At 43.9% G+C, this 23,091-nt stretch overlaps 1 protein-coding gene across 1 annotated transcript in view; it reads right to left on the bottom strand.

Annotated features, from left to right (window-relative positions):
- LOC149286483 (forkhead box protein O1-like) overlaps positions 1–15,858 on the bottom strand; it is a 33,656-nt gene extending 17,798 nt beyond the window's left edge. The window contains exon 1 of the mRNA XM_089494006.1: positions 15,283–15,858. Coding sequence (XP_089350132.1) covers positions 15,283–15,858 — 576 coding nt within the window. The remainder of the gene's footprint in view (positions 1–15,282) is intronic.
- Positions 15,859–23,091: the final 7,233 nt, after the last annotated feature.

The raw sequence follows: 23,091 nt of genomic DNA on the forward strand, positions 1-23,091 counted from the left end.
TCTGTCTATAACTCTTCAGGTTTAATCATAAATACATACCACTGTGGCTTCCAGCTGGAAAACGAAGAAAAACCGGTGGACAGACGGCCGACGGCAATACAAACTCAGCATGCGGCTGGATACGCAGCCACATAACCTGCCATTGGCCATTCTTACATCACATGGCCACTGGCCTTAAAGTGCCAGGGCCGCCCTTTCATTGCCAGCTTTTGGGCCAACTCTGTATACAGAAGATCTACTGCTACAACTTAACAATATACATTATTATCACAAACACAAATCCCATGTGCCCACCTTGTGGCGCTCTGGGGGGGTCCCTTCCGGTAAGCCTGATGGGTGACCGTGACCAGACTTCCATGCGAGTATAAAACCATTTCTGATTTTTCATACAAAGAGAAGCCGTGTCCTAAATCGGCCTTATGTACTGTACTTTGATCACACATAAATGAGATTATTAGCAGTTAAAACGGAGTAATTGTCACTGCTGGGGGGGGATTTATGTTTGACAAACAGTTCGGCAATTTTTGCTCTACATTTTTTCAATGGGACGTCTCTGATCCAGCGAGTGAGTCACGGCGTAAGTGATTTAGGATGGTTATAAAATGGGTCTTGCTCACGGGTGAACAGAAGCACCGTGTGACACGAAAATGGAGGTGACTCCTATCTATAAATCGTTGGTTGGCTTGTATAGTGACTATTTCAGAATTATTAACATGTTCCCATCTTTAAAGGGACACTCCAGCCACGGTATGCACTTTACAGGAGATGTTTCTGGCCGAACGGATCTCCTGCACATCTCAGGGCACACGCGCAGTCTACTTACCACTAGCAGATAAAGCACTTTAATATGCATAACGTAACATAATATGCATCGGTGTGGCTGTAGGGGGCGTTACGGGTCCCCTCCAAATGATTTTGGTACATAAACACAGCCAAAAAAAAGAAAACATACCCGCCTTGTGTCACTTTTTCACATGGCCAGAGGTCAGACATCTCATGCCAGATTTATAACAAACAACTAATGGAGAAAGGGGTCAGCTCATCTGCTAGAGGAAGAACATATTATTTCTAACCTAAGTATGACACAAACCTGAAAGGCCAATGCCCCCTTCTCTGGACAGTCTGCCCTTTGCAAGGCCAGGGCAGTCACACAAACAAAAAGTCAACGCAGTGGGCATACATAGCGGAAGAATTGCCCCATCTTATGTCGCGGTTTTCCCCTATACATTATAAAGGAAAAGCCCCAGTGGGTTCCCCCTGCAGAAAGGTCCGAGCAGCCCTTGCTATATCTATAAGCAACATGGAAGCTCCTTAAAACTCTCATCACCGATCCAGCGTTTGATTATACCGGACCAGCTCAGCCCTTCCCGCAGGAGTATTTTAAATGGCATCGATGTACCGCCATGGCAAGCGAAGAATCCATGTCCAGCTGCACACTCCATGCACTCCGACACACATGTGACGGTAACGGGCAACGATCCAAATGTGGAAGAGAAGATAGACATGTATGGGAGCTTCTCACACCAAAGCAACGTGATGTTTGAAAGTGTTCATGGGGGAAAATGGGAACTCCATCGGCCTGAAGAATGATGATAGCACACACTGTCCATGATAGATCACGGCAGGTACTTCTGTTCAGAGACCCGATGATCCACCGACAAAATAAATCAAATTATACTTAAAAATATGCTACAAATCGAAATGATTTTATTGCCAAACAGAGGTACATTGCGGGTTCCAACACAAAAGCAATCCTCAAACGTTGTGGATGTATTGCATACTGAGAGACCAACGGTTTAGTAATTATAAGGAGCTGCATGCTTGCTTTGCTTCTTTAAACATTCTTAGGATACAGAATCCCGGCACCAGCACAAAAAAGGTTAAGAATTACCTGTAAACAGCAGTGCCAACATACTCTAACACACACACACTATATACACACACACTATATACACACACACACGCGCGCATACAGCACGAGAAGGCCTCGTTAAATGCTTCAACACCTAATTAACATTTGTTACCGTTCCCTAAAAAGTGGGTTCTCACATAAACATTCCGAGACTTGATCTCATCGTCCAACCCTCAAACTTTGCGGCAGCACAACCGGCCGCTGACTTATATCACCATTATGCAACCACATTCCTGGCAAATGCCTTAATCGTTACACTTCTATAGTCAGCACGTGCCGCGCTCAAACGTACTCGGCGCACCAAAAAAAAAAAAAAGGAGAAGAGAAGAAAAGGGCATGAAAGGGTAATGTGAAGATCGCTGCCGGCCTTCAAACTACCCAGGACCGCTTGAAGAATAAAAAGACATAATACATAAGTAACACTTAAAGGGACACTCCAGACATCACTTTAATGCAAATGACAGCTGCACGGTCCCATTAAATTTCCGTGGTGTTGCTATTACGAATACATGGGGGGGGATATTAGGCATTTGCCCCTTTCCTCAACCACACAGTTAAAGGATGTGAAGACCCTTTAAAAGCAGGTCCTAAAAGATAAGGCCGTCTCCATCGGCAGCAACTAAACCATAAGAAAAGTGCACAACCAGGACACCAAATACGAGCAGAAAAAGTACTTGATCAGTAAAACTATGTATATAATAAGCAAGCCATCTCCAGACCTGGCGGCTTCCACACTTCTGTCCTAAGCTGCTCCGTATTATTATTATTATAACGTAACACATCCCAGTGTCAGCAGGTTCATGGCGAGTAGGAGCTATAATAATAAATGGCCCATTTTCCGTGCTCGCGGAGGAAATACATCACAGCTCATTGTGGACCGGTTTTCGGGGCTGTTTTCACAGGAAAGTGTAAAAATAACCAGGTCATTCCGCTTTGCTGCTTTTATTTTTTGATTAGCGCGGCCGCCACCGAAATCAACTTAATAATAAAGAGGAACGTGTTTTCAGGACGGGGCTGGAAAAAACAATGCTCGGCGCAAGCAGGAGAGAAGCATGAAAAACACACAAAAACTGGCATAAACACCTCGAAAGAAAAATGGAAAGAAGGGGGGGGGACAAATATGCAAGGGTTCCAAAAACGAATTTAATTGATCGGTACAGTAACAAAACAACTGCTATTTTTGTTATGGAATAAAAACCATAATTAGCGTGAAATGTGCGATTGTATCTTAATGTTATTCTTCAAGACTGCTTCAATAACCGTTCAAATAAAAGTTGTTTTGGTGTGAAAGGTCCGTAAAAAGTCTTAGAGGTTCTTCATACAGAATCGACATAGATGTTTCATAGATTTTTCTTCTTAGTAATACTTAAACTATTTGTTCATAGATCATATATTGGTGACCCATAAGGGACAGTTTAATGTTTCTGACACCCCCATTAAAAAAGAATGCACAATAAACTACTTAAAAATTTAAAAAACACTTCACTGACCTACAAGCTGCCATCCTCCATGGTCCAACAATTCCAGACACTGATTGGCTGCTTAAAGTAGCCAATCAGTGGCAAGAAAGCGCTCCTATTCAAGCCTGCGCTGGAGCTGACTGGAGGCAAGTATATCACACGCTGGGAGATGTATGCAGCCGAGTGGGGTGGGTATAGTCATGCTAAGCGACATTTTTGCCACTTTTAAACTTGTAGCGACTTCTACGATGTACTTCGGATAAATCCTTATTTGTTTCTGCAATCTAATAGCACCATACACCGCATCAGTTAAATAGTCGGGGGGGGGATACATGAACCTTTAGTCTAGATCTCCTGGGCGCCGTGTTGTTTGCACTACATACCAGTATACAGCAGGTCAGCCTCAGCCGAGAAGAGACACAGCTGGTGAAAACACGCAAAGACTACATCAGCAGCCGAGTGTGACCAAGTGTCAAGTAAGGGCACTTTAAACTGGGCATTCCCCGCGCATGGATGCTCTGCAGCTTCCACCAAAAACTAGACGCTTTCTATTAGGTCAGAATTATGTCCAATAGTTTATTGTGACCCTGCCAAATAAAAAAAAAAAAGTTAAAAAAGGTATTTTGTGCCCCTTGCTCACCCCCCAAAAAATTGTCTTTTGTCCACCAATCAATGGGACGATTCCTGCTCCTGACTGAAAGCTTAAGCATCCAATCAGTGGCAGGAAAGTAATCCCATTGAAAACCATGAGAAGACTCTGGGAGAGTACATCATGTGCAGGGAGACGCATTTGGCTGGGGTGGGAAAAGGTTCTAATGCTTTTGGGGGGTTTCTGCAGAACCCCTCCCCCGTGTATTTGCAAAATGTGCCCCACGAAAATGTAGAGGCCATATGTTGGCTGAAGCGTCCCTTCAACCATAGAGATTTTACAGCATTTTTCATGGATCTGATGAAACTTAAACAAGAATGGGACAGACATAGGACAATCCTGAATCTAACAAGACTACGGGGATAAATAGGCTGACTAGATGGGCCAAATGGGTCTTATGTGCTGTCAAATTCTATGCTTCCAATACTCCAGTAATAAATATTGTATCATACAGTATTTATTGTACAAATTCTCCACAAAATAAGTAAATAAGACGGGAGATACGGGAATATGTAGCTTGAGTCAGCTGGTGTTTTTACGAGTTCCCAGAAGACGAAACGTAGACTCGTCACTTTAACAAACAAGAAACTGGCGCTAACATTAGCACAATATGTTTTGCACATCATGTAAATACTTTAAAAAGTTACAATTTTCTGCGATTCACTGCAAGTTAATAAGTGACTGTCCCAGTGCCAAAGTTCAGCTCCAAAGCTACTATCTTAACACGTTACTTAAAGGGAAACATCCCCAAAACATGCAACTATATTTCAACGCAATCTGGCTCCGTGCCGGGGCATGGGGGGGGGGGGTCCTTCCTTATTCTTTTCTATATGCCACCCCCGAGGATGACTATGTATATGTATATAGAGTTAAGTAGCTGAAAATAGTAGGTGAATAACCTAGCGGTATATGCAACCTGGGTTTTAGCATAGATTTCAGGGTCAGATGTAACAAGTAATTTCACTATTCACCAAGCAGTATTTGCTATACCGGGTAGTAGAAGTATTATTAAATACTCATCTACAGACACCAGACGGCTTGTTTTTCCTCACCTCATGGTGCTGCCACAACCACAAAGGATTCTGGGTAGGCACATGCAAATAAGGTCAACAATGATCACCTTTACCTCTATATCCACTTTATACATGGATCTCTTAATAGAGGGTAGAGTCAGCTCGGGAGGAACTTCTAAGACGAGAAAAGGCAGCAGAGAATTCTCGAACGGACCATAGAATGATCCAAAATACTTAAGGAACCTGCCAAAATTTACACCCAACTGTCAGAGACTTGGGTCATAAATTATAATAGGGCCACCTCAAGATGTACTGAACAAACCCCATTGCTGAACAGATGAAGTCTTTAGCGCAGTAATAGCAGGGGAAAGAAAAGCCGTCCTATACAGGATATATCTACTTAGAATAGTCATAAAAGTCAACTATATTTAAAGAAACGATACAAGAATAAACACAAACACTGGCATGAACTTTCACATACGCTGATTAGGTTTGAAGGTTGCTTCTCGATCCCTGAAAATGTTTAACCTATAGAACAAGCAAACAGCTAAAGAGGACAGAGGTTACAAAAATATTTTCAGCCGCAGACTGCTTTTCCGCCATACGCTATAAGGCAGCGTCCGCGAAGGGGAGTAAAGACCATGGCTGCTCTCGCCAGCAGAGGACCTCCTCTATCACGTCTCCAAGAAGCTAACAGACGGGGTTAAAGGTTTCAATTACGCTAGAGTATACCGATATATCCCTCGTGCCTCCATATAGCTTTTAATGGAGCCTATTACCCAACGGAAAAATAAGTAGTTCTTACGTAAATTACACCTCGTTTCAGAGAACGCTCTCAGCCCAGCAGATTTGCAGCAAAAAACACTTTAAGAACGCTCAATTTGCATAGATTGCAGTACGTCTTCTCAACAACGCAGCAATTTTTTGCTTTCTGTAAAAATATACTCTTGTTCCATGAAAACCATTCAATTCTTAAAAAAAAAATGTAAAAAAAAAAAAACATAAAAAAAACATTAGCTTTTGCTAACACTGCAAGATCAAATGTACCAATTATAATTGGATAATAACTATACTGATGAGTAATTACTGTCTGTTAAACTTTGCAATGTGCGGAGGTAACGCGCTTCATAACTGCAAAGTTATTCATTACAGGGCAAACTAAACAGATTTGGACTGAGACTAGCAATTAATTTCACACACATTAGGATCCCTATCTCATTATAAACCGATTTTGGCTTCTCGGGACAAACGACTTGGTAATTATACGACAATTACATCAATTATTAAATATGCTTGCCGCGAGTAAACTCCAGGCACATGCCCATAGATGCCCCTAATAATTGCAGTTCACATGACGTTGGTGAATATAGCAGACTAGTCACCAAAAATCTAAAACCTAGCCAGACCCAGAAACCGGACGATGATATACCGTACCAAGAAAATGTTGTTTAAGAAGACGGCACCGTGGAGTCAAGAAGGAATTTTTCTCCCCTGATGGCAGAATTCGAAGTAGCTTAATTAGGGGGTTTTTGCCTTCTTTTGGATCAAGAATAGGAAGGTTAGGTAGAAGGGTTGAACTTGATGGACTTAGGTCTTTTTTCAACCTTATGAACTATGTAACTATATGTAAAGACCCCGGGGGTTACCCGTTATTAGAATTACAACAGCAGATTTTACCAAATTTCTGCTGTGGTCGCGATATTTATTTTTTATTTTATTTTATTGCAACATCTTCCTCCAATCCTCCTTCCATGTCCGTCTCTACTGAAAACAGGAAGAGTAGAATTAACCAACTCAATCCGTTGGCTGGCGTAGAGGTCAGTGGCCGCCATTACTCCCGTTAACTTTAATGGGCACGAGCCGTGAGCTCACCGGTTCAGTATGGAGAGCCAAGGCTGGTATCTGTTCTGAGAGCTCTATAGGTCCCATCACGTTGTTTATTTGGTGACTGTGAACTGTACAAGTTGTGGTTAGCAACGCCACTTACACAACAGCAAGCCACCAATTACCTCGTCTGGCAATGCTGTCAAAGCTCAGCTGCCCCGAGGGGTAGATGGTGTACGGGCGTGCTTACGTAACTCGTTCAATAATACCCTTATAACACCATTAGCATTGAAATGTGACACGGGCGGTCACATGAGTCCTGTGTTTAAACACAGACTAGACAACCATGTCATCTTGCTTAGTTAGCAAGAATAGTTGCCAATTTTAACAGAAATGTAGTTGAAAAAAGGGTGAGAAAATTATCAGAGCATGAAATGTAAGAAGGGAACCGACGACCTGAAGGCGTATGGGAGCAGGTCATTAACACACCGGATTATCTATACCAGGTGGATGAACGTAATAAAACGTACGGAGACACGCAATGCCGAGCGCTGGCAGCCGTAGAAGCCTGCTCTGGTATGTAGAACTAGCGCTGTGTTGGACCAACCACAGCAGAGGTTACCGAATTCAGATTTTCGGCAAACTCAAACGAGGTCTTACACCATTATGAGGTTTCCTCCACTTCTGTAATGCTCCATCACCATGCTAACTTGGGCTGCATAAGGAGGGTGGGGCCAAAAGTGGGAGGAGTTATGTGATGCTGGGTGGCTTCTCCTGACTTTAGGCTCCACCTTTTCTAACTTTATTTTCATGTTGCCGTCTTCTCTTTTCATTCTCTTCACCTTCATATACTTCATTCTTTACCCGTCGCATTCTGATGTTTGAAATCGACCAGCAAACACTTTACCAGATGTACAGAGAGGATACACAAAATATTGACACACACAAAGTAAACGGTGCATAATGTTAAAGAAAAGGGGCATCTGAAATAAAAAAGGGGGGGCATGCAAATTATATGTTGGCTTTAAAGGCCTTTTCCTTTACCGATAACTGAAGTTTGAGGAGGTTCAATTCTATTTAAGTAAATACGGTATTTGGGATCTGCTTCTAGTTTTGAGGTTGAATACCAGCATAATCAGAGCCAAAGAAAAAATAAAAGCCGCTGTATTTCTGCTAAGCAAACACAGAACACCCGGGTTACATGTAGCTTACTGCTGAAACGGCCAATGTTAGCCATTGTACAGCGCTGCGGAATATGATGGCGCTATGTTGAAGAACATTGTGCCTTTCTGCCCAACAAGCAACATGCACATATATCAACCAATGTTCATGTACAGCGGTCTCAACCCCCCATAAAAAAGTTTTCTACAGGCATTAAGGTTTCCTCCAATAAGACCCCCTGAGTTTTATTTTGTATAACATTGGCGTTCTGCGAGCCATTAACCCTTTGTGTATTGAAATGAAACAGGTGTGAGAGGAGGGAAGCAGATGTATAAAAGCAGGTAAAGTGATGGGAGCGTGTGAGTAAGGGAGTAGGAGTCGGGGCACACCTATGTGACATGCTGGGTTTCACCCGAAATCGTCAATTCACAGGAACCGGCTGACTCACGGCGAGTCACTTGCCTGGGCGTATAAAAGAATATCCAGCACACAAAGAGTGCCTCGAGCCAGTGACAGGGGACCTGCCTACTCAACGGCACGCGCGTTTGTGTTGATTGATACACGACATACATGGATTTAATATATTATTTATATACCGGTATATTGAGAACGGCAGGATTTGGGAATGGGCCGTGTCACCTTAAAGCAAACATCATAGAAAATAAGTGGATTAGCGATGGGATACAACCCAATAAACCTATCATACGGGTTCCTGATAAAAATGATTAAAAGCCACCCGTGTACAGCGTGGGAGACGTGATCGCTGGCGTTTGTACGATTATCAGATAAACCCAGGAGAACGTAATAAGGAGAGGACGGGCAGGGAAAAAAAAAAGGGGTCATAATCTAGGACTAGAAGAGCAGAGGTTTAAGGAAGTTTTACATAACAGAGTGATTCATAAGTGGAACAGCCTCCCAGCAGATGTGGCAAAAGCGAATACAGAGAGGGAGTTTAAACACGGATGGGACAGGTATCTAAGACGAGACCAACGACTGACTAAGCTCAGAGTGTCTACATCAGGATAAATGGGCTGAATGGGTCTTATTCTGTGCTTCTATGAAATAGTTCTCCATGTTTAGCTTATTGTGGAGGTGACAAGATGTATAGGGGGTTTAATTGAAACACACAGTAAGGGTAGCCAGGTGAGCATTATGGGAGTGGTGGTTCCAATGTAGCAGGAATGCTTCACGCTGGCACAGAAAGTAAAGATTGCGGCGTGTAGCAGTTAAAGCCCTTCATCCCTTCGCTTGCGCTGTGAATGCTCGTGTGCGTCCTTGATCGAATGAAGAGTTCCTGGAGAATTTACACGTGCGGCTCCACAAGGAGAAAATATTTGCTTACAGATTTTTTCCAGGTATTACATAATGTCTTACAGTGAAAACAGGAATTTAAACATAGACTTCCCCACCGAATCAGAAGGAAGTGATTTATGGTCAATTTCCACTATCCACACAGAAAAACATATCCTGTGTGTGGGACTGACGTGGGAGCAAAGCATCCAGCCGCCAGCGTGCGCACCGACGACCGCTTCCTTTGGCAGCAATGGCAACCGGGTCTTAAAGGCACAGCCCAGCTGTCACGCCGGTGATTGGCTGCTCTAATCCTTACGTTACAGGTAAAGAACATACATTAAGGAGCTCACAAAGTAATATGCATTCATCGTTGGTGGGGCTGTATGGTCACTTTAAATCATGGATCACTTGATTTACTTCTTCACCAGTACTTGCGCAGTAAAATATATCACTATAAATGCAGCAGGATTAGAAAAGATATTCTCATGTTGTAGACATAGTTAGACAGGTTGTGTGTTTCAGGGATAAAAGGTCTTAAAGATAATATTTTTGACTATTCATGTGCTTCCAGCGGTCACGCCGCCTAGTAACCTGGCCCAGGGCTGAACTTAATGGAAACGGGGCACACGTCACTAGTACACGTCTGATGAACATGCCAATGCGGCTGATCATGGAAGGGGAAACACTCCGCAGGGCACCTTGAGTCGGGGGAGGGGGGTTCAATCTGTAGGTAAAAGGACCGGTCATATCAATCAAGGGATGTTCATTTAGGCCGATGAAAACATTACCTCCATGATCTGCTTTAATGCTTCTTATAGCATGTAATGTTTTATGCTTGTTGTGACATTCTCTTAATCCTCGGGACACATATCCAAAACAAAATGCTGGCCTAGACGTCTGCCGATTTTTATGTATACGTATAATATATATATATATATATAATGCCCCCAGAGCGAGAGCATTCTCAAGTTGAGACGGGTTCATTAGGGGAACCCAAAAGTATATGGGTGAAAAGAATATACAACAGCAATAAACAAAAGAGACACTTCCTCTGGGCTAATTAACACAACGGCGTACCACCTAAAATTAAACATGTAAATGTAACAAAGCACCGTGAAGCACGCCATCTGTTTCATGTTTACGAAGGAGAGCGTGTTGTTTTTGATGTGACCAAAGCTTTATTATTATTGTTATAGGAGCCGAAGCTGACTGCCAGAACAGCTAGAAAACGATTGCTAGCTCTTTGGCTGTACTGCGGTGCTTTGTATTACAGAAGTATCACTCTATCGACACTGATCTCAATCGCCTACATTTGCTTGTCCTTTGGCCCCAAGGTCAGATTAACTAAATAACGGGGGAAAGAGACAGTCCGTAGAGGATGTCATACGTGCACCTAGCATGATGTAAACCAGCGGCGGTTACAATACCTGCATCTCTTCACACAACAGTTGGAGTGGAAATATCATCATCAGCGAGAGAATGCAGCCATTTACAGAGATCAGAGAAGCGGAGATGATCAGGGCTAATTAGTAGCACCGGGTCTGAGAGCTCCTTATTTATAGGTTATACAGAGCACGTGGCTTATCACGGAATGTAAATATGTCATTGAACTCTCATCCCTGCTCCCTACACGCATTCACAGCCCTTAATAAGGACCACGGAAGCGTTTAGGTGGCGTAGAGAGCCGTGAGAGACGTATGAAACTTAGTCATATTACCAGCAAAGCTACTGCTATTCACATCTGTTACTTCTGCGGCTTTTTGGCAGTCTGCTCCACCCCAGCTATTTCCTCTACCGAAAAAGGCACGGCCACCTAAACCTGCTTCTTCTAACCCTTTCGTTAAAAAAAAAAAACTTCCACCTGAGAACAGAAGAAAATACCAGCTGGTGATTTATTCTCAAAAAAAAAAAATAAAAAAAAATCATCCATTAACATACACATTAACAAAACCGGTGACGGGGGGGGGGGGCATGAAAGGGTTATGCATTGTATGTGGTATACGGGTAAATCTATGATGGGCATGCGGACCACTGGAGACAGGTATAAGGATATAGTATGACTGACACGCGGACCACTGGAGACGAGGATACGGCCCGGCTCATTTCACATTCTGTTAGAACCATTTAATACGTAATGTAGGAAGATGGGCTCAGAACGCCAGCCGCCCGCTGACAGGACATGTCCATCCGTTAGAAACTAGGAAAATGCTAGGCAAGCGACCAAAGGTCATCTACAACACGTGTCTGAGAACTGTACATGCGCAGGAGAACGCACGCTGGAGGGAATGACAGCAACAAGTTACATACACGCGCACACATATATAATATATATATATATATATATATATATATATATATATATATATATATATATATATACACACACACACACTTATAGATCGTACAGGTAATGTCTAATTACTACGTCATTCGCTGTAAATGTTAAAATCTTTTAGTGCCAGTAGGGTTTTTTTTATTTATTTTTTTTTAACTTTGTTGTTACTTAAAATGTTCAAGTTATCACCAAACAAGTATGGGTGTCTATCAACTACAATGTGGCAACGGGCCACTTTTAAATAAGACAGAAGTTACAAAGTCCACAATTAACAAGACAAAAGGTGTCAAATAATAAAAGGCAATCAAGTCCCTCGAAAAAAAAAAAGGCTACCTGCCTGCAACTCTATATTATTACCCGCTGATTAGAATAAAGCAAGGGTATTTGTAAGAAGTATGCACATTGCCGCACACAGTGACACGTTACTATTCTAATGGTGTCTGAATGCAAAAAAAAAAAACAAAAAAAACACTCCCATCACGCCCAGGCATTTCTCAGGAATATGCGCTCGGTCAGTTTAGGAAAGGATTGTGGGGTTTGTGGAGCACAAGAGCCGGGCAGCAATCAGACGACGTTTGCTTACAGACCTCCATCCAAAGTAAATCAATTACCAACAGGCCCCAAGAGCGGTTATAAATCTCCTCCATGCAAACGGTGCCGGGTACACGACGCACAGGTGGAAGCAGCCGGTTCAGGGCCAGCCATGGACTCTGTCTATCTTATATCACAATCCATTAAAAGGAATAAACCTTTCCTACTCATCACATCATCCAACGCACGCTATACCAGGACTGCTCTATACGAAGCGTTAAACGGAATGGTTTCCGCGTTTATAACCCAAAAAAGCCATGAGGATGCGTTCTCAATAGGCAGCCCATACTGGGACTTAACCCTTTGCAAACCAGAGGTCAAAAACAATCAGGCACTGGCATTTCAATACAATATTTTAATGTATAACAACAATATTTAGTACAAAACATAGCAATGACTACAGTACTGAAATACACCGCTGGCAACCTAACCACAGCGGTGTAACAAAACACTACCTAGGAAGATACTTGGACTAATAAACATTTTGCCAACATGCTAAAATCGGCTGTAACCTGTATAAAGCCGGGGAGGAGCGCTGCTGCCCAATCATACAACATACACAATGTGCCCAATGCATGCCATTACTTCACACAAAGGGTTAATTACGATGCAGGGATCGGGGATATAAAAGTCACTAATCATATTTTTATGATCGTTATTTGCATGCAGGGCAATTATTTTCCAGTTACGATCTCATTATTTTTACAATACATTTTTCATCGCAGCGATTGTTCTCCGCGCCATTAAAACCTCCCCGCAAGCCTTAGCCTCACTTTATGGGCTGAGTTTTATGATGTGATTTGCACACACACCAGAAAATCAAGTCATTACAGGTCGCAACGCTGACAAAATTATTTCATTATTCTTCATTTGGCAGCAAAGGAATTGCCCTGTAAAGCACAGCTGACCCTTTTGGCAATGAAACGGTTAGCACACAATTTGCTTTTTGTCTTTGGGATGGCGTGTGAAGTTTAATCCCCGGAGGAATGTGGAGGAACTTTGGTACCAAGATCAGGCGTATTTCCCTAGGAGACGCGCTCGGCTCGGTTAACCGGTGGGATTTCTGGTTGGCACTTCCCAAATAACTCATCGGGAAGTAGGCTACCGAGCCCGGGGGCAGCTCTCGTCATTTTTAGGCCCACGTCTCAAACACAAGCAATAAAAACTCAGGTTTATAGGGACAACCTGAGCCTCGCCCCTACCATGTCCACTGAAGGGACCCAGTAGGACCCCTAGGCAGCTACCCAATGGGTCTACATGGTGGCAGCACTTGAAGGCTGGACATGGACACGACAGATTCACCAAAAGCCCGTAGCCTTCAGCTGCTCTGAAAATAATTTCCTATGACTCATTGTAATGCAAGGCTGCTGAGAACGCGTAACAGGAGGAATCCATTTTTCTGAGCAAGCGGCAGTAATAGCAACCGTTGCATATGAAAAGCAATTAACATCGGAAATTAAGCAGGTATTGATGAGAACGGCAGGAAACAGGGCCCATGGGTGCTACCATCTAACCTAGTTTTGCTGTGACTTCACTACTTTGAGGCGAGATGTTTAAACCATTAATGAAACGCAAAGAGAGAAAAAGAGAAAAGTATAATTTCAGATGGAAAGTTGGTGATGCTTGAAAAACAGATTCATAATTTTGTCGCTGACCTCAGCAAAAAAAGCGCCCACACAAAGCCTAATATGAGTAACTTCTGAGAGGCATCACCTGGCCTGTGCTCATTATAAAAGGGGGAAATATTGATTCACCGTATTTTCCAAAACCAATCTCAAGAGTTTCTCAGATTATTTCATTCTATAAAACAAAATGTGACAAATCCCGGTCACTCTGTGGCTAACTTTCCCCGTCTTTCCAGCAGCATTGAGTTAGATTTAGAAAAAGCTTACTGACAATCCAACTACTGGCTAACGGCAGTAGCTGCAAGGACTCTTTGGAAAAGCCAGCTTCCTGGGGATGCCATTGTGATCATACATTTAAAAAACGGCCCATTTATGATGAGTTTTATGACTCTTTAGTGAGGTGACCCATGATGGGCATAATTTTCAAAAGAGCAGCTAACTAAAGAAGAAGCCAAAATGCCAAGACCCAAAAACTGGCAAACATGAAAGCCACCCCAGATGATTTGAGCGCTCCGGGTTGAGGTGTCAACAAGTAACATTAAGAAGCAAACTTTTCAGAGCAGCAAAATTATCAATACAAGGAACCACCAAGAGAAACCCCCATCTGTTGCATAAGGTGCTTTCTTTTTCGATCCAAATGAAGTAAGATACTAATGTTTCTTGGCATGGTTACACAGAGACTACTGGTGAAAAGTGGGAGGTGGTAACAGAATTTTGCATGAGTAAGAATGAAAGAATCACATTAAAAACACACTCGCAGTGTAATGTCCAAGGAGATCTGAACACTTCGGCATTCTCAATTGTCTATTGTATGTAATGTATTAAGTTTAACCGGAGGATATGGTCTTCCTCAGGATGCACTCAAGAGGAAATCGACAGTGGAGGGAATTTGTCACTACATACAATGCACCATTGAGGGGTCACCATGAGGCCCACCATCCACATGCTCTCATCTAGTTAGAACTTTAAATCACTCAAGTGTGAAATTACATAACAGAGGTAACAAAAACTCCCAGGAGTCTTGTTAAATTACACCCAGTAACACCATGGGGGCAGCTACTGTAATCAACCCTGAAGCCTGTCTGGTAGGTGAACAGATGCTGCTGTCCCAAATGCATCATCATCATCATCCAACACATCTCATAACCAATTCCCTTGGCTTGTCTGCAGCCAGATCTAAAGGCTTAAGACCCAGAGGCAACACCTTGCTGGCCAACTCCATATATGATGACCGCTGCGCAGCTCTACACCTTAAATTAGTCTGTAAAGCATCATAGGATCGAATTCTTAATTGAAGCTAAGAGGCCAGAATGTAACAAGCACCAACTTCAAGATTCTTAAGTAAAGCCTTTGCATGATCAATGTACACAGAATGCTGAAGACAAGGAACCTGGTCTACTGAAGCCACCACAGACCCACCTTCCATCCAGCCGAGCTGTTGCTGTCACCCTTGTCCTTGAAGTAGGGGACGCTCTTAACCATCCAGTCGTAGATCTGGGACAGGGTGAGTCTCTTCTCGGGAGAGCTCTCTATGGCCTGGCTGATGAGGTCGGCGTAGGACAGGTTGCCCCAGGCATTGCGGCGGGAGGAGCTGCTCTTGCGGGGCTGTTGGGCTCCCAGGGGGGACGGGGAGGAGGCCGGTGACAGAGCCGGCAGGGCAGGTGACACATGCAGCGGGCCGGCCTGGGGGTGCTGTTGCTGATGAGGGTGCTGCAGCTGGCGCAGGTCCCCACACGGGAAGTCACCGCAAACTCCCAGAGCCTCGGCCGGGTCATAGTCCTCGCTCTCCTCCAGCAGGCTCAGGTTGTTCATAAAGTCCACATTGCCGGCCGCTGGGTCCGGTTGTAAGGAAGGGGCTGGGGACGAGTTTGCCGAACTACTCGGGTTAAAGTCAGGACGGGGTAAGGGCCAGGTACAAGACCTGGGCCGGGCTAGAGGTTCAAAATCCGGGTCTATCTCCACCACTGGCGGAGGGGGCTGCGGTGCTTCAGCCATGGCACCCTACTTACCCCCTGTACCGGGACAGTTAAGCCGGAGAGCGGGTCACAGTAGCCGGGGAACACCAGTAAACTGCCCGCAAACACCACACAAAGTTTCAGTCACTTCATGAGCTCCTGGCTAAGGTCCTGCGGCCGCACCGAGGTGACTGGGAACGGACACTCTCCGAGGTTCCAAAAACCAGCGTTGCCCGCAGAGTTCGGAGCCCCGCTCTGCTCGGCAGCCGCCTGTTGAATGTCTAAGAAACTCCGAGCGGCCCCCGGCAACAAGCAGCAGTTTACTGGAACACAGCATGCATGTCACGCGACGGCCCCTCCTACCACCTTTAAACAGTGGGCGGGGCCTCCATGTCTGTGCAGGGCTAGGGCTCGTCCAATAGGAGCCCTGTCTGTCAGTCCCCTCCCTACTTAAGCCACTGTGTGGGCGGTAACGAGCGGTAGAGTTGAAGTGAGGCTTTCTACGCACCCTTATGCTCCTGGGCGCTAAAAGTTATTCTGGCCGTGGCCGGACTGCAACTCCCATCATCCGACTGGCCACTGCATTGGAGGCAGCGTACCTGCAGTAGCACGCAGCCATCAGCTGAACGGCCCTATGACGAATGGCGATGCCACGCTTTGTTGATGCCCCCAGCCGTGAAATGGTTAGCGGCCGCTATGGGTGGCTCTCTGTAGTAATCCCGTCAGGTTTGTTTATACTCCTGCGTGTTGGTGTCTGACGTGGAGCGTGTAGCAAACTCCACTACTCATCATCACAACACACGGCGGGAAAACAAACAGAGCGGTTTGTGTCATAAACCCTCAGCCCTGGAGTCAGAGTGTCGGCATCAGCCGCAGGCAGCGAACGAGCGCGGAGGGGAATGACACCGGCGGATAACAACACGTCGGTGTTTATGTGCCTGCTTCGTGTGGAGACTTACCCCTCACCTCATGTCTGCCCTTCAGTCCGTGCTGAATAAAGCAAACTTTGGCTTCTATTATTATTCTTTAATTATTAAGCACCAACATAGTCCACAGCGCAGTACAATTTAAATACGGGGTGGTTAACACGCAAAGTAACTGACTATGTTGCCATTAAATGCCGGGCCAAGTGCTGGAAGCATCATATAGCCCCCCAGGCACCATGCCACGTCTCTCTATACATTTAGGGTGTCAGTATAGACATAGACCTCTTGTAGATGTGCTGCTTGTTATGTGGAGGCTTCCACTGCGCCTCAACGTCTACACGTTTAGGGCACAGTTTCTGGCGGTCTGGGCCCTAGACCGGCATGAACACCAGCCCTGGTAGCCGACATGAAATGATAAATATAATCAATAAATCAAAAAGTTGTTAGATCTGCTGTACAACCTGTTGGAAAATAGACCTGATACTTTTCACCCTTTGTGGTCCCATCAGCGAACTAGAATTAGGTGCCAACATTGCTCATGGTGGACATTTACTGGGGTCTGGTGGACAATTTAATGATGTTCTATAGACCTTGCCACGGATGGACACTTGGCCGGTCCCAGTACTGAAGGAATCAGTTAATCCATTGACAGGGTTCCTTTCCATTGCTCCTGCTGCAGGTTGCCTGCCCTGGCCATTGTGATGAACAAGTGACCCCCTATGGTGTTCTGGATCATTACATTCATATCAGCCGTGGCCACCAGTGTCTCCTCCAGCCTCCCCGTCGCCTCTGAGCATGACGTTGTTGCCCCAAAAATATTGTGCAACGTTATCAGGAAATTTCAGCATTTATCTCATCATGTTTAGATACTATAAAGTGGACATTATCTCCTATGTAAGTATGGGAGGGGTAGGGAAAGATGTTACAATTGTTTATAGAGTGCCTATAAAACATAGGAACATAAAAACATAGAATTTGAAGGCAGATAAGACCCATTTGGCTAATTTTTCCTGACGTAAAGACCTTAGCCAGTCCTTGGTCTTGTCATATGCCTGTCCCAGTGTCTTTATGTCCTTTAGTTAATGTTGCTGGTTTTGGTTATGTTTGGAATAATCTGGGAATACTTTTCCCTCACCCTCCCTGGGTCACAGCCAACTTTACTTTGATGAATATTCCGACTAATCTTTTTTGGCTTTCCGTCCAGTGCTTATCTCATCTGTAGTCCTCATGCGATCTGATAGCCTGTTATAAAGACCCCAAAACTGAACTGGTACTGAAACGCAAATAACTCATAGACCAGCTGGCCCAGAACATATGTGTCAACATTATGTCATACACGGTTGTAGTGATGTCATCACTTGGAAGAGTTGTGGTATAATTTCCATATTATGTGGCAGCAACATGATGTCACACAGCACAACCCAACTTTCTTATGCCAAGCAGTGCAGGACAAATGAGACTAACTGTCAGGACTCTCTTGCTCAAATCAGGACAGCCAGCAAATATGCTAGACAATCGCACACATATCGATTCGTATGGGAGTTCGGCACATTGATTTACCGTGAAGCCTCACTTGGAATAATTTGTAAACTTGTACAGAAAGCAGGGGCGTACCTAGAGTATTTGGCACCTGGGGCGGATCCTGTATGTGGCACCCCCCCACACACACTTTAAAACTGCATAGCTTCTACCGTTATATACCGGCGCAGACACTGAAGGTGGTACAGCATAACACTTACTGTTATCATTATATACTGAGGCAGACATTGACGGTGGTACAGCATAACACCTACCACTATATACTGAGGCAGACAATGACGGTGGTACAACATAACACCTATCACTATATACTGAGGCACACATTGACGGTGGTACAGCGTAATCCCTATCACTATACATTGAGCCAGACATTGACAATAGTGCAGCATAACTCCTATCACTATATACTAAGCCAAACATTGATGTGGTGTAGGCCTACCACTTCATTAGCAGTAGGGATGCACCGAAACGAATTCTGGACTGAAACCGAAAATGCTAACACTTTTATTTCAAGTAAGTAACACTCCAAAATAGGACAAAACAATTAAATAACAATATTAATATATATATATATATATATATATATATATATATATATATATATATATGATTGTTAACAGCAATCACATTTCTATCATGCCCAGGCATACCCAGATTCCAGGATGTACTCGCAGACTTGGCATGATTGGAGTATGATTGCCCTATCTACCCCTTCTCACTCCCTTTTGTCCTACCTACCCCTTCTCACTCCCTTCTCCCTATCCCCCCATCTCACTCTCTTCTCCCTATCTACCCCCTCCTAATTATCTACCCTCTCCCACTTTGAAGTTCACTTACCTTTCAGGAGTCCTGCGGTGGGGGTGCAAGGCCTCTGTCTCCCAGCTCTGCCACTGTATGGAACAGTATAGAGTGATGGGAGTTATGATGTTCTAGAGCATAATTATATAATGAAAAATACATTGGAAATGGTACAGCATAACACCCATCACTCTCACACACTTACCAATCCGCACATATACCTATCTACACACATACCAATCCACACACACACCAATCCACACACATATACCAATCCACACATATACCAATCCACACATACCAATCCACACACATACCAATCCACACACATACCAACCCACACGCATACCAATCCACACGCATACCAATCCACACATATACCAATCCAGACATATACCAATCCAGATATATACTAATCCACACATACCAATCCGCACATATACCAATCCACACATACACCAATCCACACACATACACCAATCCACACACATACACCAATCCACACATATACCAATCCACACATATACCGTATCGGCTCGAATATAGGCTGCACTTTTTCCCCCCACTTTAAGTTTTTAAAGTGGGGGTGCGGCCTATATTCGATGTCTAGCGCCCGACGCCCGGGACATGCAGTCCCGGGCGCCGGGCAGGCAGCGGGGTTTGGATACAGATCCCCCGCAGCGGAGCAAGGGACCTAATCCGCGATACGCTCAGACAGCCTCCCCTGCCAGCACTTCCCACGGGGGGGGGGGGTGCCGGCACGGGAGATTGTCTAAGTGCATCGTGCGGACCGTCCAGACGATGCGTTTAACCTCTGCCCCCCCCCGACTTACCGGAGCAGACTCCCGGGTGTCTTGCGGGGCTGGCGGGGGACATCTACGCAATACACGTATACAACTTCCGGTGCCGGCCCCCCGCTAGGTACGCTACTGACAGAAAGTAACAATTGTGCATTTATAGTATTGTATATATTGTATAATATCTGCTGTTCTTAGGAAGCACAAAACACTTTATTTTGTAAACCCAAGAGTATTGAGGACACAAAACATAATCCTAAAAATAATTTAAAAAAAATTCAGTGCCATGTGTACTGGTTTTGCTATATAAGATTATAAATGCTGAAAAGTAACCAGTCTGCAATACCAAGCAATATAGACATATGACTATCATGAATCTAAGACGAGACCAAGGACTGATTAAGGTCCAAGCTTTTCAAGCAGGAAGATCAGGCAGACCAAATGGCCAGAAAAGGTTCTTATCTGGTGTCACATTCTATGTTCTGTAATAAAGCTACAGATAAAATGGATTCATTCATTAGCTTCTACCTGTCCTACAAATAGTTTTGGTTGAGCCAAATGGCTCTCCTGGGAGAAGGCTCTTCTCACACTAACAAACCTCCTTAACTGACCAGTCTAACGTCCTTATCTAAAGGAGAATGCATATTCATTGAGAGTACTTTAATATACATGCCAAAAATAAAATGAATGTAAAGCTTATCTAACACAGAAGAGGTTTCCCTGTAGCAGCAGTGTCAGGAAAGAGCTCTCATTGAACTCAATGGCAGCCCTTTCCACACATGTGCCCGGGGGTCTTAACAGATCCCTGCACACAGCGCTGGAGATGACTGGCGTTGAATATATCACGTGCAAGGAGATCGGTCAGGCATATAGGGCATTTAGCTGCAGGGTTTGGGGAGAAGCAAATGCATATGAGGGGATTCGGCAGAATCCCCCATGCATTTTTGCAAAATGGACCACATGAAAATTTAAAGGGACCACGTACCTATCATTTGCATTAGACTTGGGCACCAGGGGGCTCATTTAACTAATTGAACAGGGAGGGAGACCAGTGGCATCTGCAGGGTAAGTTGCAGCATTGGGGTTTTAAAACCCCAATGCTGCAACTTACCCGGCACATCCCACTGGTCTCCCTCCCTGTTCAACAATTAGTTAAATGTCCGTACGAGCGACCAATAAAGGTAATAAATTTAACCTGGCACAGACTAACTAATTGAACAAGGAGGGAGACCAGTGGGATGTGCCGGGTAAGTTGCAGCATTGAGGTTTTAAAACACCAATGCTGCAACTTACCCTGCAGATGCCACTGGTCTCCCTCCCTGTGCATTTGATGGCTGGAGTGTCCCTTTAAGACCAATATAACACTAGCTGCAGTGGACCGGCTTTAAAACATACTAATTGCTTTTCCAGTCTGTATTTCATAATTCCTTGGACAGGTTTAAGGAACATACATTGGCCAAACATTTTAAGAACTATGGGTCTACCTCGGTCTACTTGCCTGAGTGGTTGGCACAACATAGGGGGTGACAGCTGCACAAGTCATATATTCGGGGGGGAAATGAAAAGGGTGGAACTCTGTATTCCTCTCCTTAACTGTTATATCCATCAATAATCTAAGACTCTGGGAATGGTCAGCGGTAGGATCTTGACTCTACAAAGTGTACCTATGGCCACAGAGTCCTTGGGTATGAAAATATTTTGTGTGCCCTGTTTTCGATGGAGCCAACATTCTGTTTGTGGAGAACACCATGTGAAGTTTGCATTAACCCATCTATTGGTAGGTGTCAGTATATTGCCAACATAAGGTATAGTGCGGTATTCTTTCATTAGTTTTTGTTATAACCATCGGCGTGCTAAAGTAGTGTGCAAAAAAAATCACAAAAAGGACTTAAAATCAAATGTTTGCTACATAGTCATTAAATAATGGAAATATATTGTATTTTTCATGAGGATCAGTTGATTACAGACACAGCCCCTTCTTGAAATTCTTTAAAAAAGATGTGTCTGTACACATTTGAAAAAATGCTTACTGGCAACTATGCCACAATAATATATAATTTTTTTAAAGAATATTATGCAGACGTGTAGCATTCCATAAATATTTTTATGGCATTACAGTTCTACACTATCCTACTCACCCCGGGTATATTAGATACAAAAAGTTGTAAAAGGCAATATAAAATCAGAATATCAGAACACTACTCTTATATAATGGTAACAAATACATAACAAATATACATTTACACATACAGACACTGTGGACCCTGTCTGTGAGCTTGTTATCTGGCCTTATGATACTTTTATACAGGAATGGTGGGCTTTTGAGAGCCCCGCTCAAGAGCTTACAATCCAAAAGAGTTAAATGGGTAATTGAAACAAATGGAGGGGCAAAAAACTAAAATAGTAGCTCGCTTGTAGCAGTAATTGGGGCTAAGTGGCTTAAGGATGCAAAAGAGAATACTTAGGGCACTTTCTGTCCCAAAATGGTATAAAGAGTAGCTGTAGCTGGTAGGAAGCTGTATTTGCGAAGTATGTGCACATATTATCAAGATAAAGGTGAGGATTTTTATAAAATGATGTACCCACTAAAATGCCTGAAGACAAATTTTTCATTTTGTTTTGGGCCATTCTTGAAGTGGAAATGAGCCAAAAACGATTCAGACAGTTACGTACCCTGCCCATTCAGTTTGACCGAATATTAATGGTCATTTTTAATTGGGGAAGGGAATTTGTTGCCTGTTGCCCATGTTCACTCTCCCTCACGCTCTCATTCTCGCTCTCTCATTCTCTCTCTCACTATCTTCTCTGCCAACCACTTCTGCTTCTGCCGACCACTTCCGCTTCCCCATCTTGTTCTTCATATTTTATCTTCTCACTTCTCTTCTCTCTTCTAAGTTCAATCTGCTACCTTTAATGTTCTATATTCACCCGCATTTCTGCGGACATAACCAGACGGGAACTTCCACCGTAGTACCATGATGATACTTCACAGGATGGAAAAGACGTCACTGTAAGCACCATCCGCGGTAGTGGAATTCGAAGATGGCCGCACGTGCAGCGGCCATCTTTGAATATTTTTTTTTATAAATTTTGTTTTGGATTTTATAATCAACTTATTTTCCCTCAGCCCATTTTCCCCACTATATCCTTTATCCCCCCCATACAGCACCTATCCCCTCCACTACACTACCTATCGCCCCCACTACAGCACCT

This window comes from Sceloporus occidentalis, unplaced genomic scaffold, assembly GCF_023333645.1.
Source record: "Sceloporus occidentalis isolate IW3139 unplaced genomic scaffold, rSceOcc1.0.p SCAF_68, whole genome shotgun sequence".
In the NCBI taxonomy this organism is placed as follows: Eukaryota; Metazoa; Chordata; class Lepidosauria; order Squamata; family Phrynosomatidae; genus Sceloporus; species Sceloporus occidentalis.